The sequence below is a fragment of the Aspergillus lucknowensis genome, assembly GCF_044049455.1.
Source record: "Aspergillus lucknowensis strain CBS 449.75 chromosome Unknown BJX67scaffold_33, whole genome shotgun sequence".
In the NCBI taxonomy this organism is placed as follows: domain Eukaryota; kingdom Fungi; phylum Ascomycota; class Eurotiomycetes; order Eurotiales; family Aspergillaceae; genus Aspergillus; species Aspergillus lucknowensis.
In genome coordinates this window covers 135642-158174 of record NW_027263577.1, presented here as the reverse complement: position 1 = coordinate 158174, position 22533 = coordinate 135642, and the positions used below count along the sequence as shown (strand labels likewise).

General features: G+C 54.6%; 11 protein-coding genes across 11 annotated transcripts; 8 read left to right on the top strand and 3 right to left on the bottom strand.

Moving 5' to 3' along the window:
• Positions 1–2374: 2374 nt before the first annotated feature.
• Positions 2375–2843, top strand: BJX67DRAFT_383009 (uncharacterized protein; the record flags this gene model as incomplete). Its single annotated transcript, XM_071033349.1, has 2 exons — positions 2375–2511; positions 2600–2843. The coding sequence occupies 2 exons, from the start codon at positions 2375–2377 to the stop codon at positions 2841–2843; spliced, it is 381 nt and encodes a 126-aa protein (XP_070884248.1).
• Positions 2844–3595: 752 nt separating this feature from the next.
• On the bottom strand, positions 3596–5519 carry BJX67DRAFT_186835 (MFS maltose permease MalP). Its single transcript, XM_071025258.1, has one exon. It carries the CDS (start codon positions 5333–5335, stop codon positions 3710–3712), a length of 1626 nt encoding a protein of 541 aa, XP_070884247.1. The 5' UTR covers positions 5336–5519; the 3' UTR covers positions 3596–3709.
• A 255-nt stretch (positions 5520–5774) lies between these two features.
• BJX67DRAFT_383007 (glycoside hydrolase family 13 protein) lies at positions 5775–7514 on the top strand (the record flags this gene model as incomplete). Its single annotated transcript, XM_071033348.1, has 1 exon — positions 5775–7514. One exon carries the CDS (start codon positions 5775–5777, stop codon positions 7512–7514), a length of 1740 nt encoding a protein of 579 aa, XP_070884246.1.
• A 47-nt stretch (positions 7515–7561) lies between these two features.
• BJX67DRAFT_359099 (Zn(II)2Cys6 transcription factor) lies at positions 7562–9319 on the top strand. The gene has a single exon (XM_071029639.1). The coding sequence runs from the start codon at positions 7705–7707 to the stop codon at positions 9157–9159; it is 1455 nt and encodes a 484-aa protein (XP_070884245.1). The 5' UTR covers positions 7562–7704; the 3' UTR covers positions 9160–9319.
• Positions 9320–11397, top strand: BJX67DRAFT_359094 (S-adenosyl-L-methionine-dependent methyltransferase). Its single transcript, XM_071029638.1, has 4 exons — positions 9320–9495; positions 9569–10692; positions 10741–10849; positions 10907–11397. The coding sequence occupies exons 1-4, from the start codon at positions 9376–9378 to the stop codon at positions 11093–11095; spliced, it is 1542 nt and encodes a 513-aa protein (XP_070884244.1). The 5' UTR covers positions 9320–9375; the 3' UTR covers positions 11096–11397.
• On the bottom strand, positions 11398–13298 carry BJX67DRAFT_359092 (Zn(II)2Cys6 transcription factor domain-containing protein). The gene is made up of 4 exons (XM_071029637.1): positions 13178–13298; positions 12590–13132; positions 12309–12527; positions 11398–12233 (listed from the first exon to the last, which is right to left on the bottom strand). Exons 1-4 carry the CDS (start codon positions 13249–13251, stop codon positions 11411–11413), a joined length of 1659 nt encoding a protein of 552 aa, XP_070884243.1. The 5' UTR covers positions 13252–13298; the 3' UTR covers positions 11398–11410.
• A 361-nt stretch (positions 13299–13659) lies between these two features.
• Positions 13660–15497, top strand: BJX67DRAFT_383003 (major facilitator superfamily domain-containing protein; the record flags this gene model as incomplete). Its single annotated transcript, XM_071033347.1, has 7 exons — positions 13660–13719; positions 13767–13843; positions 13888–13939; positions 14005–14179; positions 14230–14325; positions 14385–14888; positions 14944–15497. The coding sequence occupies 7 exons, from the start codon at positions 13660–13662 to the stop codon at positions 15495–15497; spliced, it is 1518 nt and encodes a 505-aa protein (XP_070884242.1).
• A 363-nt stretch (positions 15498–15860) lies between these two features.
• On the top strand, positions 15861–16350 carry BJX67DRAFT_383002 (thioredoxin-like protein; the record flags this gene model as incomplete). Its single annotated transcript, XM_071033346.1, has 2 exons — positions 15861–16081; positions 16173–16350. The coding sequence occupies 2 exons, from the start codon at positions 15861–15863 to the stop codon at positions 16348–16350; spliced, it is 399 nt and encodes a 132-aa protein (XP_070884241.1).
• A 732-nt stretch (positions 16351–17082) lies between these two features.
• Positions 17083–17872, bottom strand: BJX67DRAFT_359088 (uncharacterized protein). The gene has a single exon (XM_071029636.1). It carries the CDS (start codon positions 17737–17739, stop codon positions 17266–17268), a length of 474 nt encoding a protein of 157 aa, XP_070884240.1. The 5' UTR covers positions 17740–17872; the 3' UTR covers positions 17083–17265.
• Positions 17873–19654: 1782 nt separating this feature from the next.
• On the top strand, positions 19655–20365 carry BJX67DRAFT_383000 (uncharacterized protein; the record flags this gene model as incomplete). Its single annotated transcript, XM_071033345.1, has 1 exon — positions 19655–20365. One exon carries the CDS (start codon positions 19655–19657, stop codon positions 20363–20365), a length of 711 nt encoding a protein of 236 aa, XP_070884239.1.
• A 297-nt stretch (positions 20366–20662) lies between these two features.
• BJX67DRAFT_359085 (histidine phosphatase family protein) lies at positions 20663–22373 on the top strand. The gene is made up of 3 exons (XM_071029635.1): positions 20663–21288; positions 21342–21471; positions 21525–22373. The coding sequence occupies exons 1-3, from the start codon at positions 20685–20687 to the stop codon at positions 22330–22332; spliced, it is 1542 nt and encodes a 513-aa protein (XP_070884238.1). The 5' UTR covers positions 20663–20684; the 3' UTR covers positions 22333–22373.
• Positions 22374–22533: the final 160 nt, after the last annotated feature.

The window sequence follows — 22533 nt, the reverse complement described above, 5'->3', positions numbered from 1 at the left end:
TTCTTCTATTCGAGAAAACCCCCCCGTTGATGTTGGCTGGCACCGAACTGTCCTTTGTCCTGCAGGCAGCTGAAGCAAACGCAGCTAGCGTATTCGGACTATCGACCCTGTCGAAAAGGATTAGACCGAGTGAGGTTACTATATTACAGTGGGGACTCACGGAGGATTAATAACCCCCACCATCCCAGCCTGACAATGGCCGACCTGCGCACAGTAGAACCAGAAGGGCTTGGTATCGTTGACGGTCACGGTAAACACGACCGACTACAGCAGAAGTCAGGTCAGTCGGTCCTATTTTACTTTTCATTCCCACGAGGATGCGGGCAGGGGCAGACTCACCGATTCGCCACTTGAAACAGGGACAAATCCGCTATAAACCGCTGTGTCGCTCAGCGGGTGGCACGGGTTATCGAATGAAGCCTGAACCACCGAGTGGTTCATTGGATAGAAGTGAAACTCCACCTGGCATCCTGGCGCCACGGTGAGCACTTCCGGGGTGAAGGTGAGCCCGTGATGCCCCACGGCGACTGTTTGGACGGGGCATGCGGGTGATGTCGGGGTTCCCGGGGCAGTGACTGTGGTTCCGGGAGCGGTGATTGTGGTGGTAGTTCCGGGGACTGTGATTGTAGTGGGTCCTGGAACGGTGACTATAGGCCCTGGTGCGGTAAATGTGGTTCCTGGCGCGATGATTGTGGTGGTCCCCGGAAGAGTAACTGTCGTGGTCCCTGGGACGGTTATTGTAGTCCCTGGTGCAACGACTGTGCTTCCCGGAGCAGTGACAGTAGTTCCTGGCGCAGTAACTGTGGTTTTTGGAGGAGTGATCGTGGTATTCGTAGGAGAGACTGTGGTTGTTGGCAAAGTGACTGTGGTGTTTCCCGGTGAAGTGACAGTTGTGCCTGGAGCAGTCACTGTGGTTTTTGGAGGAGTGATCGTGGTATTTGCAGGAGGGACTGTGGTTGTTGGTGTAGAGATTGTGGTAGTTCCTGGTGAAGTGACTGTGGTCCCTGGAGCAGTAGTGGTGGTACCCGGTGAAGATATCGTGGTTCCTGGTGTAGATATTGTGGTGGTCCCGGGAGCAGAGGTAGTTCCTGGCGAAGAGGTCGTTGCCGGAGCGGATGTCGTTGTTTCTGGAGCAGACGTTGTGGTGGTCAACGTTGTTGGAGGTCTGGGGGGTGGGGATGGGGGTCGGGGTGGTTGTGAAGGGCTTTGGGGAGGCCCAGGGGGAGGATATTGGGCATGGACTAGAGGCAGCCCGCAGAGGAATAGAATAGTGGCCAGTAGCTGCATTGTTTTATGAGTTGTTTCGTCTCCTCAATACGCTTATGCACAGAAGAGCGGATTGAATGCGTATGGATTTTGCGCGACATAGAAACAGTTTATACCTACGGACGACCATTGGCGATGACCTATAAGATGACGAGTACTCTTTGTTCCCACTGGTCGAGTCTATGTTGTTATGATAACCTTACCAGAGAAATTCTTTGTAACACCACACTCAAGTCCTCATGTTAACCGAGCCAAACCATGGTTATTGATTTCCAGCCTTCATGTGTATAGGGGCCATTCCCTTAGGTTCTTATAACCATGGCGCGGAACATTCTTAATTAGACCTCGCCGAGAGGCATGACCGTGGTGTTGATGTCACCTTGGATATCTGCGGCTCAGACTCCTTGTGACGGGATTGCGCACTGCTCATGACTAGACCCCGAATTACGACTTCGGCTTTCAACTTTAATCGAACTGTCGAGGGTTAAACGGGAAAATGAGGCTTCACAAGACAATTTCATGCTACATGCACTCCGGAAGGGTATATAGAGCAACCTGACCCAATCATCCTAGCTTTCTCATTACTAGAGCGAGCTACTCGACAAAGCCATCCATTTAAGCTTGTTAGGGTTCTCCTGTCGAGCTCCCCATTCACTCAATTCTCGACGATTTCTCCACCAGGTTATTATGAAGTGATGTATGGAGTTAATACCCGCAATCCGCCAGCAAAATTATCTTGGGACTGATTTTCATTCGATTGACACCCCATAGCGAGGTTCAATGATCTGCTTGGGCCAAAGGCCAGCTCTCGATTAGCCAATATGCGTTCTCTGCGTAACGAAGGATGATATCACCATCTCACGACGGCTAGGACTTGAGCATACTAAACCCGAACATAACTTCGCCGCATTTAAGTAGTTATTAAGCTGCCTGCTTTTATTTTGCTCACTGTCTTATTGCTCAGCGGCTCGAATTTCTTCAGCTGCAAGGCGCCTTTAGCGTGCGGACTGCCGAGGTTGTCATTAGTCCTCCAATAGCAGACGAGACCCACAGCCGATTGACCGTCGGACCCGACAGATACGAACAATCGCCGAACAAGGCCAGTTTTATGCCTCATGCCGGCGGCTGCGTGGCTCTTCGACTTCAAAAGTTTCCCTTGGGTTGGAGATTCTTCCTCTGTGTTGTGCGGAAGACGCCTCCGGAGCGTACGAAAAGACCAAGCCTTGAGTACCACTCTTTCTCTCAGTAAGACCCCCTTTGCCGAGCTGAGATCCCCCGCCATTCTACCAGCATACTGACTCTACAAGTTAACACAGTTAACACACTCGTTCAGACCCCAATTCAGCATGCTCATCACACGCGGAATCTCCCTCGTCAACTTCGCTGTCGCTTCCTCCGCCCTGGCCTTCCAGGTCTTCGTCCTTTACCCATGGCACAACCAACTCGACGAGGAGTTCAAAGCTCTGAAAACTGAACACCTGCGCGTCCTACGTCAGCTGAACCTTCCCTCCGCTCCTTTCAAGAAGAACGACGCAAGCAGCGGCCCGAACCCGAACCCGCGCCAGGGACAGGCATGAATACACGGCAAATGCATATATATTCGCGAGGGAGAGAGAGGCCTTGTGTCATAGAGAATAGACGGCATTTTGCATCTTAGAGTGTGGCCTTTTCCGTCGGATAGAATGGACGGAATTATATTGGGGTGGGAGGGGAGATGATGGGATTGTGTCGGCATCAGCGTGTATCAATCAGGCGCACGCTCTCATTAGAATAGAGACGCACGGAAGGCGTACATCATCCCCAACCTTTCATATTATACCATGATAAACTGAAATATCGCCCTCCGTAGGAGAGTAACAATCTGAGAATATACTGGTGGAACGGCAAGGCCCGGAGCGGGGACCCGGCTATTCCCGAGGCGGGTTCCATTAGTGCAATAGAACAAATACCCCTTCTTCTTCTTCTTTGCCGCTTTCTTCCAAAGAGGCCCTTCGATACATTCATATACAGAGTACAAGGCAAGTGCCGCTTCGCCAAGGAAACCGTTACGTGGGAGAGACGCCGATCCCTGCAGATAGTCGCGTCAGCTGGAGATATTTTATTATTGCTTCTGCGATATATATTGTGGAAATCCTGCATCCGAGCTCCCACGTGGATCGCTTCATGTTTCCAATACCCCAAGTCCTGCACTCTATGCTGCCTGACAATAAACTAAAGGAGAAGCAGTGGATAGCGACGCCGAGTCCGAATACGCCGTCGAGCAATAAGTCAGCCAGGACTACTGGACATACTTTGACCTACACCAGCCACAAGGGAGGTATTGAAGATACACTATTCAGAGTGACGGACAGCATAGCTAGATCATAATACAAGGATACAAGGGCTGCGGCTACACCCACGGTAACGCGACAACAAAGCAAACAGCTTACGACCAGTAGTCAACTCAGACATCATTCTTAAGATCCCTGCCAACATCCAACAACCCCGTATCCGCCTTCCGGAACTCCCTCGTCTTAACCCGCCTCTCAAAAAGCACATCCAGCTCCGCATACGACCGTCCCTTCGGCTCAGGAAGCCGGAAAAACGACCACACAAGACAGCAAACACACAGCGATCCCCAGAAAAACCCGGATTTACCACGCCAGTTCCACGCGTCCACGTTCAGCATGTACGGGATGATGATCCCCGTGACCAGGTTGAGAACGTTATATACGTTCCGGGCCAGCACGACCGTCTTCGTGCGCAGCCGCGAGGAAGGCATCTCGGCGACGAGCGAGAAACAGACGGGGCCGACGGTCGAGTCGTAGATGAATGTGTAGACTAGGAGCATGGAGCCCGTGACCCAGGAGAGGGACGTGCTGGCGGGTGGGATGGAGACAAAGCCAATGACAAAGAGGATGGCTGCTAGCGCTGCGAGGCCACAGACGTAGAGGGTTCGTCGCCCGAAGTAGGTCATCATTGTCCAGGAGGCGAAGGTGCCCACGACGCCAATAGCATATTGCACGAGGGACATGGTGAATGATTGCGAGACTGCCAGCCCCGCGCGCTGGTAGAATACCGTGCTATACCCCATTAGCCCGGAGCCGCAGAGGCTCTGCGCGGCCCAGACAGCGCAGGCGATTTCGGTGCGGCGCAGGTCAACGCTGCGGAAGCAGTCGAGGTAGGAGGTTCCCGTCTCGATTTGTTTCTCGAGGGCGTTGGTGTATGCGATCATGGCGACGGTTTCGTCGGCAGAGGGGACATCTGCTGATGCTATGGTGGCGGTCGTCAGACGGTTCAGCGACTTGACTGCGTCCTCGCGCCGGTCCTGCCGGACGAGCCACCAGGGACTCTCCGGGGCGAACCAGACGGCGACGAAGATGGGGACGGGCCAGGCCCATTGGATTGCGAAGGGGATGCGGTAGGCCCATTGGTCGGTGCGGGTTTGGAGGCCCTTCAGAACACCCGAGGCAATAAGTTGGCCAAGGACCCAGCAGAGGTTGACGTAGGTTGTTAGATATGCGCGGATGGCGACGGGGCAGACTTCTGTCGCATATGTGACTGTTAAAGTTTGGTAGACGCCCAGTGGAACACCCATGAGCAGCTCGCCGACGACTAGGGTTTGGACGTTTGGCGCGAAGAACAGAATAAAGACGAAGCCGATGGTAGTGCCGAGACAGCCCATGAGGGTACGGCGATACCCGAAGCGCTCCGAGATGATACCGTTGAGGAAAACACCAATAATCTGACCGCAACTCATGGCGTTCGTCATGGCCGCCTGCCACTTCGCATCGAGACCGTAGCTGCCGTCGGACATGAGGTGGCCGTATTTCTCGTTGAACTGGGGGTACGCGAAGAACGAGCCGATGAGGACGACGTCGTAGCCCTCCATGATGATGGCACACGACATCAAGATGGACCAGGCGACGGCCTTGCGATAGACCTTGAACGCTTGCAGGGCGGGCATCGTGGCTTCCTTGTCGAGTGCCGCCTGGGCCTCGGTGCTAACGACGACTTCAGCATGGCCGGGCGCAGGGATTGTGCCGTGCGTCTCGACGTGTTCAATATTCGCTGACTTTTCGGGCTCCATCGAGTTCGTCAATGGCAGTGGGGATTCATAAGGAGAAAGCCATTAAGGGATCGGCATCGAAGGGATTACAGCGCTTTTTATATACAAACCGATGGTCAGCCGGGGAAGGCCTGGGCGCTGGGGTGTGAGGAGAAGCTGCTCGTGTTCAGAGGGGCCCCTGACATTCCCCGGATTTTTTGCGGAGTCACAAATGTTTTTCCGACCAACGAGGGAAATCTTGAGTGTTTACTGGCTCAAAGTCGGACCGAGAAATGGGCATTTCCCACGCTAATGCCGCCCGAGGAGCGTCGATCGGTCCGACTTTGAGCAAATCGGAGAAACCCGTGCATACCGACTGGCCACGTGCAGTTTCTCTGATAGCCATGAGATGTATTTATATGCCTCTCATGGAGTTCCCGGTTGTGAAACGAGCATCTTCCAATTCCTCCCGAGCTCCATCATGGCATCCGCTCCCGCAGAGAAATGGTGGAAGAACTCCATCATCTACCAGATCTACCCGGCCAGCTTCAAGGACTCCAATGGCGACGGTATCGGCGATCTCAACGGCATCCTCTCAGAACTGGACTACATCGCCAGTCTAGGTGTCGACGCCATCTGGATCTGTCCGATGTACGATAGTCCGCAGTACGACATGGGCTATGACATCTCCGACTATCAGAAGGTGTACGCTCCCTACGGTACAGTGGAGGATATGCAGACCCTGATCGACGCCTGTCACGCGAAAGGGTTGCGAATTATCCTCGACCTCGTCGTGAACCACACTTCGCATGAACATGCGTGGTTCAAGGAGTCGAGGTCGTCCAAAACCAGCGCAAAGCGCGACTGGTACATTTGGAGGCCGGCCAAGTACGATGCAAATGGGAAGCGCTGTCCGCCAAACAACTGGCGCGCGATATTCGGGGGCAGTGCCTGGGAGTGGGATGAGACCACAGAAGAGTACTATCTTCACCTGTTCTGCGTCGAGCAGCCGGATCTCAACTGGGAGAATCCAGACGTCCGGAAGACCGTGCACAAGGACGTTATGGAATTCTGGTTGAACAAGGGCGTGGACGGCTTCCGTGTCGACACGGTCAACATGTATAGCAAGGATCCGGCGTATCCTGATGCTCCGGTGCTGAGCCCAGAGTCAGAAACGCAGGTTGCATTCTCGTTGTTCTGCAACGGCCCCCGAATTCACGAGTATATAAGAGAGATGAACGAGGTCCTTGAAAAGTACGACGCCATGACAGTCGGCGAGCTAGCTCAGACGCCAACCATGGAGGGCGTGTTACGCTACGTCTCCGCAGCCAAGAAGGAGCTCAACATGGTGTTCTCCTTCGACGTCGTGGATCTCGGCATGGGCAAGGACTACAAATTCCTCACTGGCAAGCGAAACTGGGCGCTCCCCGAGATGAAAACCGCAATTCAGCGGACACAGAACATCCTCAATGGCACCGACGGCTGGACCACGGTGTTCATGGAGAACCACGACCAGGCCCGGTCGGTCTCCCGCTTTGGGTCCGACAAGACCCCGGAGGCGCGCGATGCGTCTGCAAAGATGCTTGCCATCTTCCAGTGCACGCTGTCGGGGACGCAGTTTGTTTACCAGGGCCAGGAGATCGGCATGGTCAACGCTCCGGAAGAATGGGGCGTCGAGGAGTACAAGGACGTCGACAGTACCAATTACTACCATATGGTACGGGAAATGAGCAACAATGATCCCGACAAGCTGAAGGAAGCCCTTCAGGCAATGCAGCATCTCGCCAGAGACCATTCTCGGCTACCGATGCAGTGGAGTGCAGAGCCCAATGCTGGGTTCTCGCCCCCGTCAGCGAAGCCTTGGATGCGGGCTCACGACAATCACACGGAGATAAACGTGCAAGCACAGAATGATAACTCAAGCTCGGTCCTGTCATTCTGGAAGAAGATGTTGCGCCTGCGGAAGGAGTATGCGGATCTGTTCGTGTTTGGCATTTTCGAGCTGCTGGATGAGCAGAACGGGGAGGTCTTCAGCTACATGAAGAAATCGGGTGGCAAATCCGTGTTGGTGGCGTTGAACTTTTCTGATACCCCGCAGAAGGTCGAGCAGGTCGAAGGGCGAGGCTGGGAGCTGCTGATCAGCAGCGTTGGAGAGGAAGCGAGTGCTGGTGACGCAAACCTGCAGCCGTGGGAGGGCCGGATTTACGAGGCATCCTTCTAGAAGCAGCTAGCGTAGTTTCATCTGAATCAAGCCATCCCAAAGAAGCATAGCGTGTCTCCGTAATCTCGGCACCGGCACCTCCAGGTCGAGTGCCCAGTTTGTGGGGTTTCCAAGATTTCCAAAGTCCCGAGTCCTCTCTCTCCATCCCAGGGCCGGGCGAGAACCTCTTGTCTCAGCTGCAACAAGGACGATGGATCAGTCGCGCCCCCCCAGATACAACGGTTTCAAAGCCTGCGACCCGTGTAGGCGGCGTAAAGTCCGGTGCAACGGCCAACAGCGCTGTCAACAGTGTGAGCATCTGGACCTGCGCTGTACGTACACCTACAACAGGGGCGCCCGATCACGCAAGAATGCCGTTCGGCGAGGCACGCATATCTCAGAGTACAAGTCTTCCTCACAGAAAAACGGAGCGATCGATCGTAGCATACCAGGGGCCGGACCCGCCTCTCCCCCGGACTTGTCCGTGCCCTTGTCAACCACCTACCTCCACAGTCTCATCCCGAAATACATGCTCTGTGTGTATCCATTCAACCCGATCATCACTAGCGACGAGATCCAGGACTCCATATCCAAGATGGACACCGACAGGGATCGTGCCGCCTTCGTCCACGCGTTTACCGGGGTGACAATCGACCTCACGCAGTCGAACGTCAAGGCATCTCATGTGTCAGAGCAAATCCAGGAGCTCACACGGCGAGCGATCGAGTTGCGCACACCCCTTCTCCCGGGTGTCCGCCCGTCTATCCTTCGCACAGTGACCTCTGTCTATATCCAGATGTGCTACATGAGCCTCGGACAGTACGACCTGGGCTTCTTCTACCTCCGCGAAGCAATCAGCATGCTGCACCTGCTCCGCATAGATGACAAGGCCGTTATGGCGGCTCTTGACCTCCCCGAACGCTCACGGCGCCAGCGCCTCTACTGGCTCTGCTTCATCCACGAACGATTCATGTCGATCCTGCACTTTTCTCCGCCCACATTATCACCATACACCGAATTTCCCGACGAAGATCCAGCCCTGGGACCATATATCACCCAGGGCTGGATCCAGGTTATCAAGACATTCCTCCTGCTGGAGCCAACCTTCATCAGCCTCTGGATTGGCGACCGCAGCCACGTCACCGTCGCCTGGGTCGAGCAGAAGCACCGTGAGCTAGCAGACGAACTCTGGGAGCTTGAGGTCTCCCTCTTAACCGACATGCAGCAAGCGGATCTCGTCGTCACGCGACAGTGGATGCGCACATTACTCTGGCAAATGGCCATGTCGAACTGCCTCTTATCCTCCAACGCTTCCTGTCCCTCCCTTTCACTTGAAATGCCCCTCCGACTATCCAACCAACTCCGCCAATTCCTGACCAAAATCTCGCAAAACACGGTCCAGATCCACGGGTCGTCGATTCTGAGCAAGTTGCTCGAGATCATCAATACGATCGCGGACGTAGTGATCCATGGGCCCGCAGTGACGCTGGAGGAGACGACGAGCCGGATCGACGACATTGTGTTCATGAAGAATGTGATTTTCTCGTTTCGCAATCTGCAACAGATCTCGAAGACGATTTTGGTGGAGAAGTTGGAGTTGATTCGGGAGCGGTTTCCGCATGTGCCAGTGGCTTCGCAGTTGGTTGCTGATTCCGTAGTCAGTTGACCCCTTATAATTAATATACCAATTGAGAATGCGTCAGTTCCAACATTGGAACATATTCTGCCTGGCACCGGACTCCTGCCCCAGGCCGCAGCGTTTATCGGCTTGGCAAACACGTGCACGGGACGACCGCCGGGTTGGGGTCTTTTGTCCTCAACGCTCCCCTCTTCTCATTCCTCGTCCCTCACCACCAACAGAGGAAGCGTGTCGGATTACATCATGGCCGGGAAAGGATTCAAGGAGACCGAGCTCCCCGGCGACATCGAGTTCATCAAGACTCCAGCCGCGAAGCCGTCGGAATTCGGAACCGGCGAGGACTGCGGAATCGCCCTGACCAATGTGAGTCCCTGTCGCTGGAGGCCTCGCTGGAGTCCTGTCGTGCCATGTCAGGCTTGCTAAAAATAATCTCCAGTCTGCAGCCATCAATAACCCCCCGTTGGCTGCTGACGGTGCTGGAAATGAGAGCTTTCCCAACCTCCCGGTCGCGGGCGCGCTCGTCGGCCTCCCAGCTCTCCTGACCTTTCTGCTGGGCGGTGGAGTGAAAACGTTCGTGTTCCTGACCATCCTTTTGCTCCTGCCGATCTTAGTCGTTGTCTGGACCTACACTTCCACCTTCAGCCCCCGCACCAACAACAAGGTCAAACTCCCTGGCCGCCCCATCGAGCACTATGTGACCTTTAAACGCGAAAGCGACCGTGCAAAATGGCACGGGAAGACCAAAATTCCCATGCAGACCTTCGCGGAAATGTACCTGGATGGACACGTCGATTTCAACGGCGACGTGCTCGATGTTTTGGAATATCGACACGACTGGGCCAGTTTCGCGTTCACCTGGGATCTCTTCAAGTTTATCATCTTTACCTTCTTCATCGACGTCATCTTCCACACCAAGGCGCAGGATGAAGAACAGATCCGACCGAACTACGACCGCGGCAACGACCACTACGCCTGGTTCCTTGGTCCCCGCATGATATACACCTCGGGAGTCATCTCCGACCCAAGCCGCGAGGAAACCCTTGAGGAATTACAGGACAACAAGATGGCTATTGTCTGCGAGAAGATCGGTCTCAAGGAGGGCGAGACCATGCTTGACATCGGATGCGGATGGGGAACGCTCGCAAAATTCGCGAGTATGAACTATGGCGCCAAAGTCACCGGTCTCACAATCGCAGAGAACCAAACAGCGTGGGGCAACGATGCGCTCCGCAAGGCCGGAATTCCCGAATCCCAGAGCCGCATTGTGTGTATGGACTACCGCGATATCCCGCGCACGCGGTACGACAAGATCACGCAGCTGGAGATGGGCGAGCACGTGGGGATCCGAAAACTCACGACGTTCTTCCGCCAGTGCTACGATATGCTAAACGACGACGGGGCAATGTACGTTCAGCTTTCGGGGCTGCGCCAGGCCTGGCAGTACGAGGATTTTGTTTGGGGATTGTATTTGAACAAGTATATCTTCCGCGGTGCGGACGCGTCGACACCGCTGTGGTGTTATATTAGGTCTTTGGAGAAGGCCGGATTTGAGGTTAAAGGGTGAGCCACTTGCTTCCTCTTCCGTGGGAGATCGCTGACAGAAGATAGAATCGATACTGTCGGCGTACATTACTCTGGAACCCTCTGGAGATGGTACCGGAACTGGGTTGGGAATGTTGAAGCAATCCAGGCAAAGTATGGGAATAGATGGTACAGGGTGAGTGTCCGCTATGGTCTATTCTCTAATCTGTGGTATTTAACCCGAACATCATAGATTTGGGAACTCTTCCTTGCCTGGTCCGTTATCGCCTCTCGCCAGGGCTCCGCAACATGCTACCAGATGGTCGTCGTGAAGAACCTGAACTCGACCCACCGCATTAACGGTGTTCCGTCGCAGTTCGGCCTGGCCGGTGCGCTCGAGGCGAGCAGGAAGGCCGGTAAGGCTCAGCTCCGGCTCCCATAGGGAGCGTGAGCGTCTTACCTGCCAACCCGACTCTATCCCCCCGATTGGAGTCAGATAGCCGACTTTAGTTTGCCGGTTGTCCGTATTGTATCGGCGGATGCGCGCGCGGAGGCAGTACCGTTTGATGTATGCCGCAGAAGGCAAGGAAAGCCTGCCTTACCTTGGCAGGTAATCTGGTGCGACTCCCAGCATGGGAGGTCGGGGGTCGGAGGATAATAGTGGTGGTGTACGGAGAGACGACTACTCGTAGTGGCATGCTAGAGGGGCTATAGGGACATAATTGTATCTAAGATCAAATAATCAATCAATTTACCCCTACGACGGCCAATCCCACAACTCCATAAAATCCAACCCAAAGGAATCCACCCCAGCCATGCGGTCCTCCTCCGCCGCCGCAACCATCGCATCCCAGGACCTCTTCATCTTCGCAACCATCCCCGCCATTATATCAAACGTACTCGCCTGCTCGCCGTCGCCCATCTGTAATCCAGCAACATCCTTAACCATCGCAAACCGCCGACTCGTCTCGCCCAGCGCCCACGAGACATCAACGTTCTCGTGCAAGACCGCCGCATCCCACGCCGGATGCTCGTAGATCGCCAGGCGGTACAGCGTGATAAAGGCGCGCATCATGTTCGTGTGCACGAGCGCGGTGAAACCGACGTACTCGGCGGGCGGGATCGTTAAGAAGGTGTCGAGGGTGTCCTTTGCGGATTGCATGCAGGCGTGCATACATGCAGCCTGAGCCGGAGCCTGGCTGCTGGCGCCCGTGTTCCCTGAGTTCGCGACGGACACGGCCACCGGGAGGAATCCGACCTGGTGGATCGTCGACTCCATATTGTGCAGCTCGAGAAGGAGGATCTTGTTTCGTCGCAATTCCGGCGGGATGGTGGACTTGACGGTTCGGAGCTGGGCGTGCAGGGATTTGAGGAAGACCGAGGCGTCCGCGCGCAGCGTGGGATCTGTGTACTCTGTTGACGCGAGATACTCGGCTGCGTGCTCGGAGATCAGGCGCAGCTTGGCCAGGTGCGTGAGGAGGAGGTCGGAGGCGTGTTCGTGTTTCTCTTCGAGGGCTCGAACGCACTGGTCGAAGTATGGTGTCCATTTTAGGCTTTCGCCTTTGCCTTGGATTGATGATCTACCAGGGGGGGGTATTTTTAGTTGACGAGGTGGGGGTATAAGATAAGGCTGGGTAGGTCCTGAGGGGACTTACACCGTACTAACGAGGAAACAGCCAAGGACAAGGCGTCGCTCTTCGAGAGTCGGAGGGCGCAGAAGCCGTGCGGGCTTCTTGCGCTCTTTGAGGTCGTAGAAGGCGATGAGGCCGGGGTCCTGGCAGGGCGGCTTGTCAAGGCCCAGCTCGTACAGGATGGAAATTGCGAGGTGGACGAGGCTGGTTGTGATGCACTTGTCGAAGGCAAACCATTTGTCCCTGCAGTGTCGAGCGTTAGTCTGCGGTTTTGGAGATGAAGGTATACAGGTATTGGGTCCTACCACGCGGCGTAAACCAGTACTGCGCAGAGAAAATCAAGGTCCCTCGTTCCCTCGACGAAAGCCTCCCGTCCGAAGACTGCGCGCACCTCCTTGGATAATGCTCTCTGCTGCGCCGGCCGTGTACAGGCCACAGTGATGATGCTGAGCCAGAGTAGTGGGCGCTCCTGGCGAAGCTGCCGGGCCGTGATGGACGGCGACAAAACCAGAAACGGGAGATTGGCCACTATCTCGCTCCGGAAGCGATCGAGATATCTCTCCGAGTCCGAGATACTCGGCTCAAGTTCAGCGGGGAGAAGCAAGTCGCGAGAGGTAGATTCTACCGCAGGAGGTACTGGCGCAGCAGTGCTACCGCGATCTGATTCTGCTGCCGTCGAGCCCCCAGAGGAGGTATAGGTAGTCGACGTCGATTGCAGCAGGACGACGAGTTGGTTGAACTTCTCCTCGAGCTCCTCGACCCTGGCGTTACTTCGGGGCTGCTTCTTGACGGCTCGTCGCTTACGGACTGGAGGCGATGGGTGGCAGTCTTTATTCATGCGATGACACCTGCCTTATTAACGGTGCACAGGCAGACTATTGAGTGGGCTTTACCTCTCGCATTTTTCTCCGTGCGTGACGGAACACCTGGCTTTGGCACGGACACAGTTTGTGCATGCGCGCACCATTTTGGACACAGCAATCTGGTTCCGGAGTTAGGAAGACGAGAATCAGGAGTAGGAGGTTGAAAGTGCATCCGGTGTCTGGGGCGCCGTCCTAATAAGTGAACGGCCAGCAGCGGCGACGATCGGAGTCGGAGCGTCGTGGAGCCTCCGACTCCGGTTCGTAATCTGACGATGAGGATGCGATGTTATCTCCGTTGTCTAAGTCGGAGCATCTCTCTTGAGATGGCTCCGATTCTTGGACGACGGTATATAAATGCGGTGGACTTCTCGAGCCAGGGAGGCTGCAAAGCCTCCAGAGAATAACGCGCAATGGCGAGCACAGCGTCCAAAAGGAGCTCTTTGGATAATTCCAATGGAGCTCCGTCGACAGATGGGACAACCCACCTCACTGGGCTCGGCCTGGTCTCAACCATGGCCTCGATTACACTCGCTGCCTTTCTGATGCTGCTCGATACCTCTATCGTGGGAACGGTAAGTCATATGCTCCATCGCCCATACTCTGCTAATACGCCGTCTAGGCAATCCCTCGCATCACAACGGATTTTCACTCCTTGAACGATGTCGGCTGGTACGGGACGGCCTATCTCCTGACCAAGTGGGTATTTTGCTCTCAACATGGGTGCTATCTGACCGTGATAGCTGCTCACTCCAACCGCTGGCCGCAAAGATGTACACATACCTCCATAGCAAGGTCAGCAGTGCTCTTGTCTTTCTTTGGTCGTCGCACGAGCACACTACTCACAGCTCCCGCCATAGTGGCTATTTCTCACCTTCTTTGCCATCTTCGAGTTTGGATCTGCACTATGTGGCGCGGCTCAGTCCTCGAACATGCTGATAATCGGACGCGCCTTCGCCGGTATTGGAGCCTCTGGCCTGTTGAACGGTGCCTTTGCGATCGTCCATGCCGGTGTTCCTTCGGAGCGACGACCTGGTACCATATCCTTTCCATTGCTCTGCAGCAATTTATCTAATGGAAGCCAGCTCTGATCGGATTCCTCATGGGATTGTCCCAACTCGGCTTGGCCTCAGGCCCCTTGATAGGCGGAGCCCTAACGCAACATGCATCCTGGCGATGGTGTACGCTCCCGGTCCCAAACCCTCCTGCTTCCAATTATATCCCCTGTCTCACAGCGCAGGCTTCTACATCAACCTCCCCTGTGCCGCAATCGTATGCCCCGTCCTCCTCCTCGTTCCGATCCCCGACAACCGCACCCCGGACACAAAAGCCATGCCCATCCCCACGACCCTCCGCAACCTCGACCTCCCGGGCTTTACCGTCTTCGCCGGAGCTGCAATCCAGCTCCTCCTCGCCCTGAACTGGGGCGGAACAAGCTACGCCTGGGACAGCGCGACGATTATCGGGCTATTCTGCGGTGCCGGCGTGGCATTCCTCGTCTTCCTCGCGTGGGAGTACTACATGGATGAAGGTGCCATGATTCCGTTTTCACTGGCCGGCAGACGCATCATCTGGAGCAGTTGTCTAAACTACGGGTTTTTTATGGGGAGTATTCTTGTCTGCTCGTATTATCTACCCATGTATTTCCAGGCTGTTCGAGATACATCGCCGACATTGAGTGGCGTGTACATCTTGCCCTCTGTCTTGCCGGCGATTGTCTTTGCCATGGTTACCGGTGGACTCGGTGTGTCTCCCCAATCCCACCCAAAATCCCGCTAACAGAAAGTCCTTGTATCCAGTCACCCGAGTAGGCTACTACCTCCCCTTCGCAATCTCCAGCAGTACACTCACAACCCTCGGCACCGCCCTCCTAACCACACTGACACCCTCCACCGCAACCCGAAACTGGGTCGGCTTCCAGCTCATCCAGGGGATAGGACGCGGCATGGGCGTGCAAATGCCCCTTCTCGCCGTGCAGCACTTCGCCGCGGATTCGAAGCTGCACGCCATTGCGACGGGCCTCGTGGTCCTCGCGCAGAATCTGGGCGGTGCGGTTCTTTTGTCCCTGGCGCAGGTCCTCTTTAGTGGCGGGTTGGAGAGTGAGCTTCGGGAGTACGCCCCGCGGGTCGATGCGGCGAGGCTTGTTGAGGCCGGGGCGGCGGGGGTGAGAGATGCTGTTGGGGAAGGGGAGTTGGAGGGGGTGTTGAAGGCGTATAATGGAGCGATTGTGAGGGTTATTTATCTTGCTACGGCTGGGGCGGCGGCGGCGTTGGTGTTTGCGTTTGGGATGGGGTGGGTTAGTATTCGGAAGAGGGACGAGGGGGAGAAGCAGAAAGCCGGGGGGGAGAGTTGATGGTTGCAGAAGAGGATGTGAAGGGAGGGGAGAGGGGGGCAGGGCCGAATGGATATGACACGAAGGATGATTGTCCATGCATGATCCCCTCTATTTGGGTTAAGAAGCAGGAGAACATGTATGTAGGAAATATGTAAGAATAACACAGACTTACTTCACTCTCACAGATCTCCGGTCAGCATTTGAACTCTCCTCCTCAAGCATTCCAACGATGTCGCGTGAGTGTAACAACCGATTAGTCATGGCTTCGGTCGCCTTAGGCCTCCTCGAAACCAGATCAACCCACCCTCTCCTCCTGATTCCAACTCTGAACCGAACACCTCTCTGTCTTCATCTCCGCACAGTGGAAAAAGTAAATACAAAATGCCGATCCTCACTGCTTTCCAATTCCCCGGTTCACCCGAATCCCTGGACCTCCCCGCCGACCAATCCGCATTCTTCCTCTCCTTCCACGCCTCCGCCGATCCACAGACCGGAAAGCCATGGTGTCCCGACGTCCGGGCCGCAATGCCGTACCTCGAAGAAGCCTTTTCCGCGGATCACGCTCCCAGCGTAGCTTTTATTGGCGTTGGACAGAAACCCGAGTACGTTTCCTGCTTCTGATTAATAAAAGATGCGAAGAGAGCAAGACAAGTGTATGGAAAGCAGGTAGAGCTGACTGACTGACCGTATTAGATGGAGAGATCTATCAAATGTTTACCGGACGAAGTGGAATGTCAGCTCTGTACCGACTTTAGTCCGCTATGAGAGGGTTGACGAGACGGTAAAGGAGGTTGGGCGCTTGGTGGAAGGCGAGATTATGGACCGAGCGAGGCTTCTACAGTTTATCCGTACACGGTCGGCGCGAGTATAGAGCAGTGGCACATTATTAGTTTCATGGTATTATCGAATTGGCTTGATCTCCCTTCTGCAATTGGCGGCCTTCACACTCAATCGTTCTAGTACAGCTGATTGCAATACCGTGCAAATTGACTCTTTCCAAAGCCCCAAACCCAACCCGTATTTCGAATGGATGGCCATCTCGCCCATAATTTATTGTGACAGCTAAAATGGCCAAACAAAGGCTGTGTATAGCACGTCCGTGGCGACCCATCGGTCGCTAGTGATGCACCTGGGCAGGCTCCACCAGCTTCCCGTTCCTATCAAGCTGATATCAGGGCCGTAAAGTTTGTCCGAATAGGACCTTGGGAATCTCGAGAGAACACCAAAAGCTATGGGGAGTAAGTTCTCCGAAGAACCCGGAAGACCAGGACCGACCCCAACACGGACCCCCACCCGAGGCGACGACGAAAACTCGCTGCGGCTTTTGCTTCACCATTTCGATATATATATCCCAACGATCAGTTTTCCGCAGCTCGCCATTGACAACCTCACGCGATTAACCACAAGTCTCTTAGAGCGGAAACGGTCTGGGATCAAGGCAGATTTAGTAATAATCCTCCAGATCCCTTGTATATATACTCCATACACATCATGTAAACATGCCGAGTTGTAAAAACCTGGTTTTTGTATATTTCCAACCAAGCTTAGCTTACCACTTGCAAAGGTTTTGAATGGAATCAAAGTACAAACATTTGGACCAGTATTTCCATGAAAGATAATATACATTAACTGTGAAACTCTATTATCTATTATCTATCCCTCATCCCATCTTACTATGCAACGCATACAATCAACAATAACAAACAAGAAACAGTAGTAGCGCTATGCCGATCCTCCAACTCAATCAAAAGCAGATGCAGTTGCAATCCCGAAACCGAATCCCCATCTAAACCAGAGGGAAGAAGAACTCCCCACCGTTGGTAGTCTTGCACTCAAAGATAACCCCCTCAATGGTGCCGTCATAGTCCCCACAAGCATACTTGGGGCCGGAGGCAATCTCACCCCGGACCGTACCAGCGGGCCCAGCGAGGGTGAGCTCGAAGTCCTCGAGGTTCCCGGCGCCGGAGGGGAAGAAGAAGCTGAAGGAGGGCTCCTTGCAGGCTTGCGGGTTCTCCGGGCCAGCGGGGAGAGAGGGGTTCCAGGAGGTCTGGCAGGTTGTGGAGAGGAGGGCCTCGCCGGCGTCGGAGTAGCGGGTTGCGGAGAAGATTAGGTTGAGCTGGTCGTTCTCGAGGCGCTTGAGGGAGAGGCCGCCGATGCTGTAGGGGTACTGGCTGTTTTGGCGCGCGGCGACTTCGGTGGAGGGGGCGGCCAGGGCGGCGCCGAAGAGGGAGAGGGCGACAGCGACGAAAGAGGTCTTCATTTTGATCGATTGGAAGTTTTGGTAGTTGGTGATGGTAGTAGTTGGATTAAAGTTGTTTTGAGCGAGTGACTCTGGATGAGAGTGGAGAAGATTGGATGAGTTGTTGAGTTGTTTTGTTTGATGCGATGGTTGTGTGATGAAGACCAGAACTCCAGAGACTTGATGGCCCTTATATACCTTTTCTAGCAGGTATGAATCTATTATTGTCTTCATGGTGACGGATCGCCATGTCGCACAGAGTTGTTGTCTCTCTCCAGCTGCGCATCGCCATGTCTCATCCTGGGCGCACCAAGAAGCTTCCCTGGGCCAAGCGCCGCATGAACAGCAACACAGCCACGATGCTGATTGGACGGGTCGTGAATCGGGTCGTGAAATCGAGATTCAACCTCGTCGATCACCTAACCTGGCCTGGTTAGCGTCTTCTAATTCCAGAGAAGCTGCGGCTGCTGCGCCTCCTCGCCAGCTCAATCGGCCCCCAAGCGCTTCACCTGGCTCTTTCTGGGGGCTTGCCAGCGCAGAAGATTGCCGCATAGAGCTGGCTGGGATGCGACCTTATCCCACAGTTCATGCAACCGTGGGAGCTTTATTTTCTCGGCTCTTCGGGAGGTCTGAGATCCCCAGGGACCGGCGAGGCTGAGTTCATGCTGGGCGCCTAACCGTCGCCTAACCGTCAGAAGCGCAGACCGAATTTTGAGTCTCACCGAGAGCTTCCCCTGGATGAGGTTACCTGATTTGGTTACCTCTGGCAGGTGGGAGGAATGATTCGCTCATTTGTAACTGCTGTGTCAGAATGCATGTATCGTCTGTGAGGCCGCCACAAAAGGTACGGTGACACGACCATCTTTGGTCGAGAGCAGCGGATAACAAACAGAGAAGCTGACCATTACCGCGACAATAAATATTTTGTACACATGTGTGCTTGTAGGAGAAGAGTTGACTTTCTGCTTCGTCGCAATATGATCCCTTCATCCAACGCAATGTCTATGTTCCATACCCAAGACAAAAATAACCAACGATCAGCACAACATGGAGAAAAATAACTTCTGAGATATCATGCACTTGAATAACCCGAGTATTGTAACGGTATCTATCTGTGGACCTGCTGCGTTCACAAGGGAGGCAGAAATGTTGGTTACAGCTCTCGTGGCATGAAGAAGCAGATCGGATTGATTGACAAAGTATGAAGAGGCAAACTCTATCGAGAAGATGAAAACGATGTGTTTAATGGACATAGGGGATGAGCTCCAACCCACAGGACCATCTCGACGCCTGTATCCTTTGCGTCTTTGATCGCGCTGCGGCTTCTTGCGAGTCCTATTATATATATTTGCAACGCGCGTTGGGAACCCGCCTTGTGCGAAGCCCACGAGTCACGGTGGCGCAGGAATGGTTTAAAGCAGCCAGAATTAGCATTCTTGTGGTACCGAAGTGGAAGAAAGGTGAAAAAGGTAGAAAGTGAGATTCAACGAAGATATCCCAGGACTTCTGTACCTCGCCTCAGGCGTGGAAAGGTAACAGCTTGGTAAGAAAAGCTTCCACCAGGGAGAATGTGAGGTTTTTTGAGTCAAGATACGCATACTTTTCTACTCCTCGTGTGTATCTTCCAGAATGAGTTCTAATCGCCGACAAGGAATTCAAGCACCAGAAACAGACAAGGCAATGAGAAAGGAAGCAAAAGCTGCCCCGCCGGCCAAATGTTTCTCCTAGGGCTCTCCGCATTCTTCACAGGTCGAACAAGGTTTTGGCTTTTCCCAGGCAGTGCGCTCGTATTCGCACCCGTGGACCCATGGACCAGGGCTGGCGATCAGGCTCCACCCTTGACACCCTTCAGCGCCTCAAGCAGCTTTTAAATTCAGCCCCTCGCCCGGAGTTGTCGAGGAATTCCCAGAGAGCACTCTCTGTTTAATCCCTCGAAATGTCCTCCAAGCAGTATCTCGAGGCCTCCGGCCCCGCCCGGCGCGGCAGCCAAAGCTCCGCAGACGCCTCAATCTACAGCACCGTCGCGCCAACACATGCCTCCTCGCGCCTCTTCCACGTCTACCACCGGCGCCGCAGGAACGACTTCGGCCTCTACACCGACGACAAGGCGCCCCTGGCCTACGTGCGCACGTCGAGCATCACGCCGGGCAAACCAGACCTGACCTACCACGCCGGCGAAACCGACGACGCGCCCGTCGCAGCCGTGTGCAAGTTCCTGAATTTCTCGCGGCACTGCAAGGTCGGGCTCGGGGATCCCAATCGCGACGCGAGAAATGTCGTCTGGGAGGATTTGATAAGGCATAAGCTGACGACACATTACCGGTTTGAGATTACGCTGCCCGGTGGCGAGCGTCGGGCGTTTGTGTGGAAGCGCACGAATAGTGTGGGGATCGGGGATGATAAGCCGTCGTTCTTGGGGACGAGGAGCTTTAAGTTGCAGGATGAGCGGACTGAGGAGCTTATCGCTGTGTATCTGAACAATGGGGCGAAGAGCTGGAAGAAGTGCGGCAAGTTCCAGATCAATGTGGACTATGGGAGTATTTTCGATAAGATGGTTTTTATCACCGGGTTGGCGCTTTTGGAGAAGGAGATCCGCAGGTCCAGGAGTGCTGGTGGCGGAGGGGGAGGAGGTGATGGCGGTGGCTAGGGTATGCTCACTTTATTGTATCCTACGTGAGGGTTATCGCAAGACTCTTCTTCAGTTTATTAGCTCCACACCTGTCGGTTCCGTGCTGTCCCCAAGAAACATGTGCCTTGCCAGTTTCCACGAAAGAAAACCAATGTGGAGGCAGGACACGAGAGCTTTCCAAACCTAGAGCCAAGATGGTTAAGCACTGACGAGGATGCAACTTCATGGCCAACAAGTGGGGTGTCGCTGCCGATCCTGATAAAGCAATTTAAAAGATCCGACGCCCGCTGCATCGCCGGGCCGACACTTTCGACCGCTTCCCAATCGATTTCCCACCATGAAGGGTCTCTCTCCTGCTTTGTTTCCCGCAATTGCCGGCCTGGCTTCGGCTGTGCCTCATGCGTCTTCCTCCGTCCCAGCCTCCGCCCCAACGGGAGCCTCGTATCCCTCGGGGTTTGACATGACCAGGAGCTGGGCCAACCTGAGCCCGTACAAAGACGCTGAGAGCTTCAGCCTTCCAAAGGGAGTCCCGAAAGGATGTGAACTCTCCCAAGTCCATGTCTTGCATCGTCACGCTCAGCGATTCCCGACGCCTTACCCCCTCGATGGCGGCGGTATGGAGGAGTTTGCCTCTAAATTGACCAACTACAGCGAATCTTACCCAGGGGAACCAGTGGGCTGTGGTCCCCTGAGCTTTCTCAACGACTGGGATTATGTTCTCGGCGAAGACACACTCCTTGAGTCTGGTGCTGCAACCGAGGCAACCTCCGGCGCAGACTTCTGGATCAAGTACGGCAGACTCCTCTATCGCGCTGACCGTGAGCATGTCGCCTCTTGGGACGAATCATTAAACGTCTTTCCCAATGGCACGGCCCGCCCGAAGCCGGTTTTCCGGACGACGTCTCAGGATCGCATTCTGGAGAGTGCGCGTTGGTGGCTTAGTGCGCCCTCTAAGATTGTACGCGATTTGATGCTTGGTAGCTAACGAAGATAGGCGGTTTCTTCGGAAATTATGGGGCCAATAGTTCATACGACCAGTATGATTTGGTTATTATCACCGAGGAATCTGGCTATAACAACACCCTTGCCTCCTACGACTCGTGCCCTGGCGACATGTCCCAAGGGTGAGTTTGCTCTGCTCTGGTTCTGCAGTACACAAACTGATATTCTTCCACAGCGACGAGGCTGCGACAACATTCATCTCACGGTACACTAAAAATGCGGTCGCTCGTCTCTCATCTTACCTTCCCAGCGACTTCAACCTCACCGCGTCCGACGTCCTGGCGCTGCAAAACCTCTGCGTCTACGAATACACCAGCCTGGGCGCCTCCGCATTCTGCAGTCTATTCACAGAGCAAGAATGGAAGGACTTCGCATATAATGTCGACCTCCAGTTCTACGGCGACTATGCCTACGGCTCGCCGTCCGGCCGCGCTCAGGGGATAGGATACGTCCTTGAACTCGCCGCGCGACTACAGGGGACCACGATCACAAGCAGCGACACAAGCATCAACGCTACTCTAGATTCGAACCCGAAGACTTTCCCCCTCGGCCAGCTGTTTTACCTCGACATGTCGCACGACGATATCATCGCTTCCGTGATCACGGCTCTGGATCTCGAGTACTTCAAGCATGGACCTGATGGGCTGCCGAGCGCGATAGACCACGCACCGCGTAATCATACCTTCTCGCTAAACGAAATGACGCCCTTCGGGGCACGGCTTATCGCAGAGATCTGGACATGCCCGGAAGATACTTCGTTTACCTCTCTGGAGCCAATTCTGTATGTGAATCCAGATCTGGAAGATGTGGAGGGGACGTCGAAGTACATCCGGTTTCTGTTGAACGGCTCGCCCCTCCCGCTTGATGGGCTTATCGGGTGTGAGGACGCGGTGAACGGGTTCTGCTCCGTGGAGGGCTTCCTGAGCGGGATTGATACGCTGAAGGAGAGGGCTAGGTACCAGGAGGTCTGTTTTACAGAGTAGTTTAGAGTATGATATACAACAAACCTACTTCCCTCTTGTTACTCCAGACGACGAGCTCGGAATAAGTAGCTAAAAGACAGTACCAACGGATATAATTTAAATTGAATATTTGCAGAGCGACCTAGTAGCTCTTTACAAACGCCGTGAGTCGGCGTCGAAATCCCCAACGCTGATGCCGCAGGTCGAAGCTGCTCTCGATCC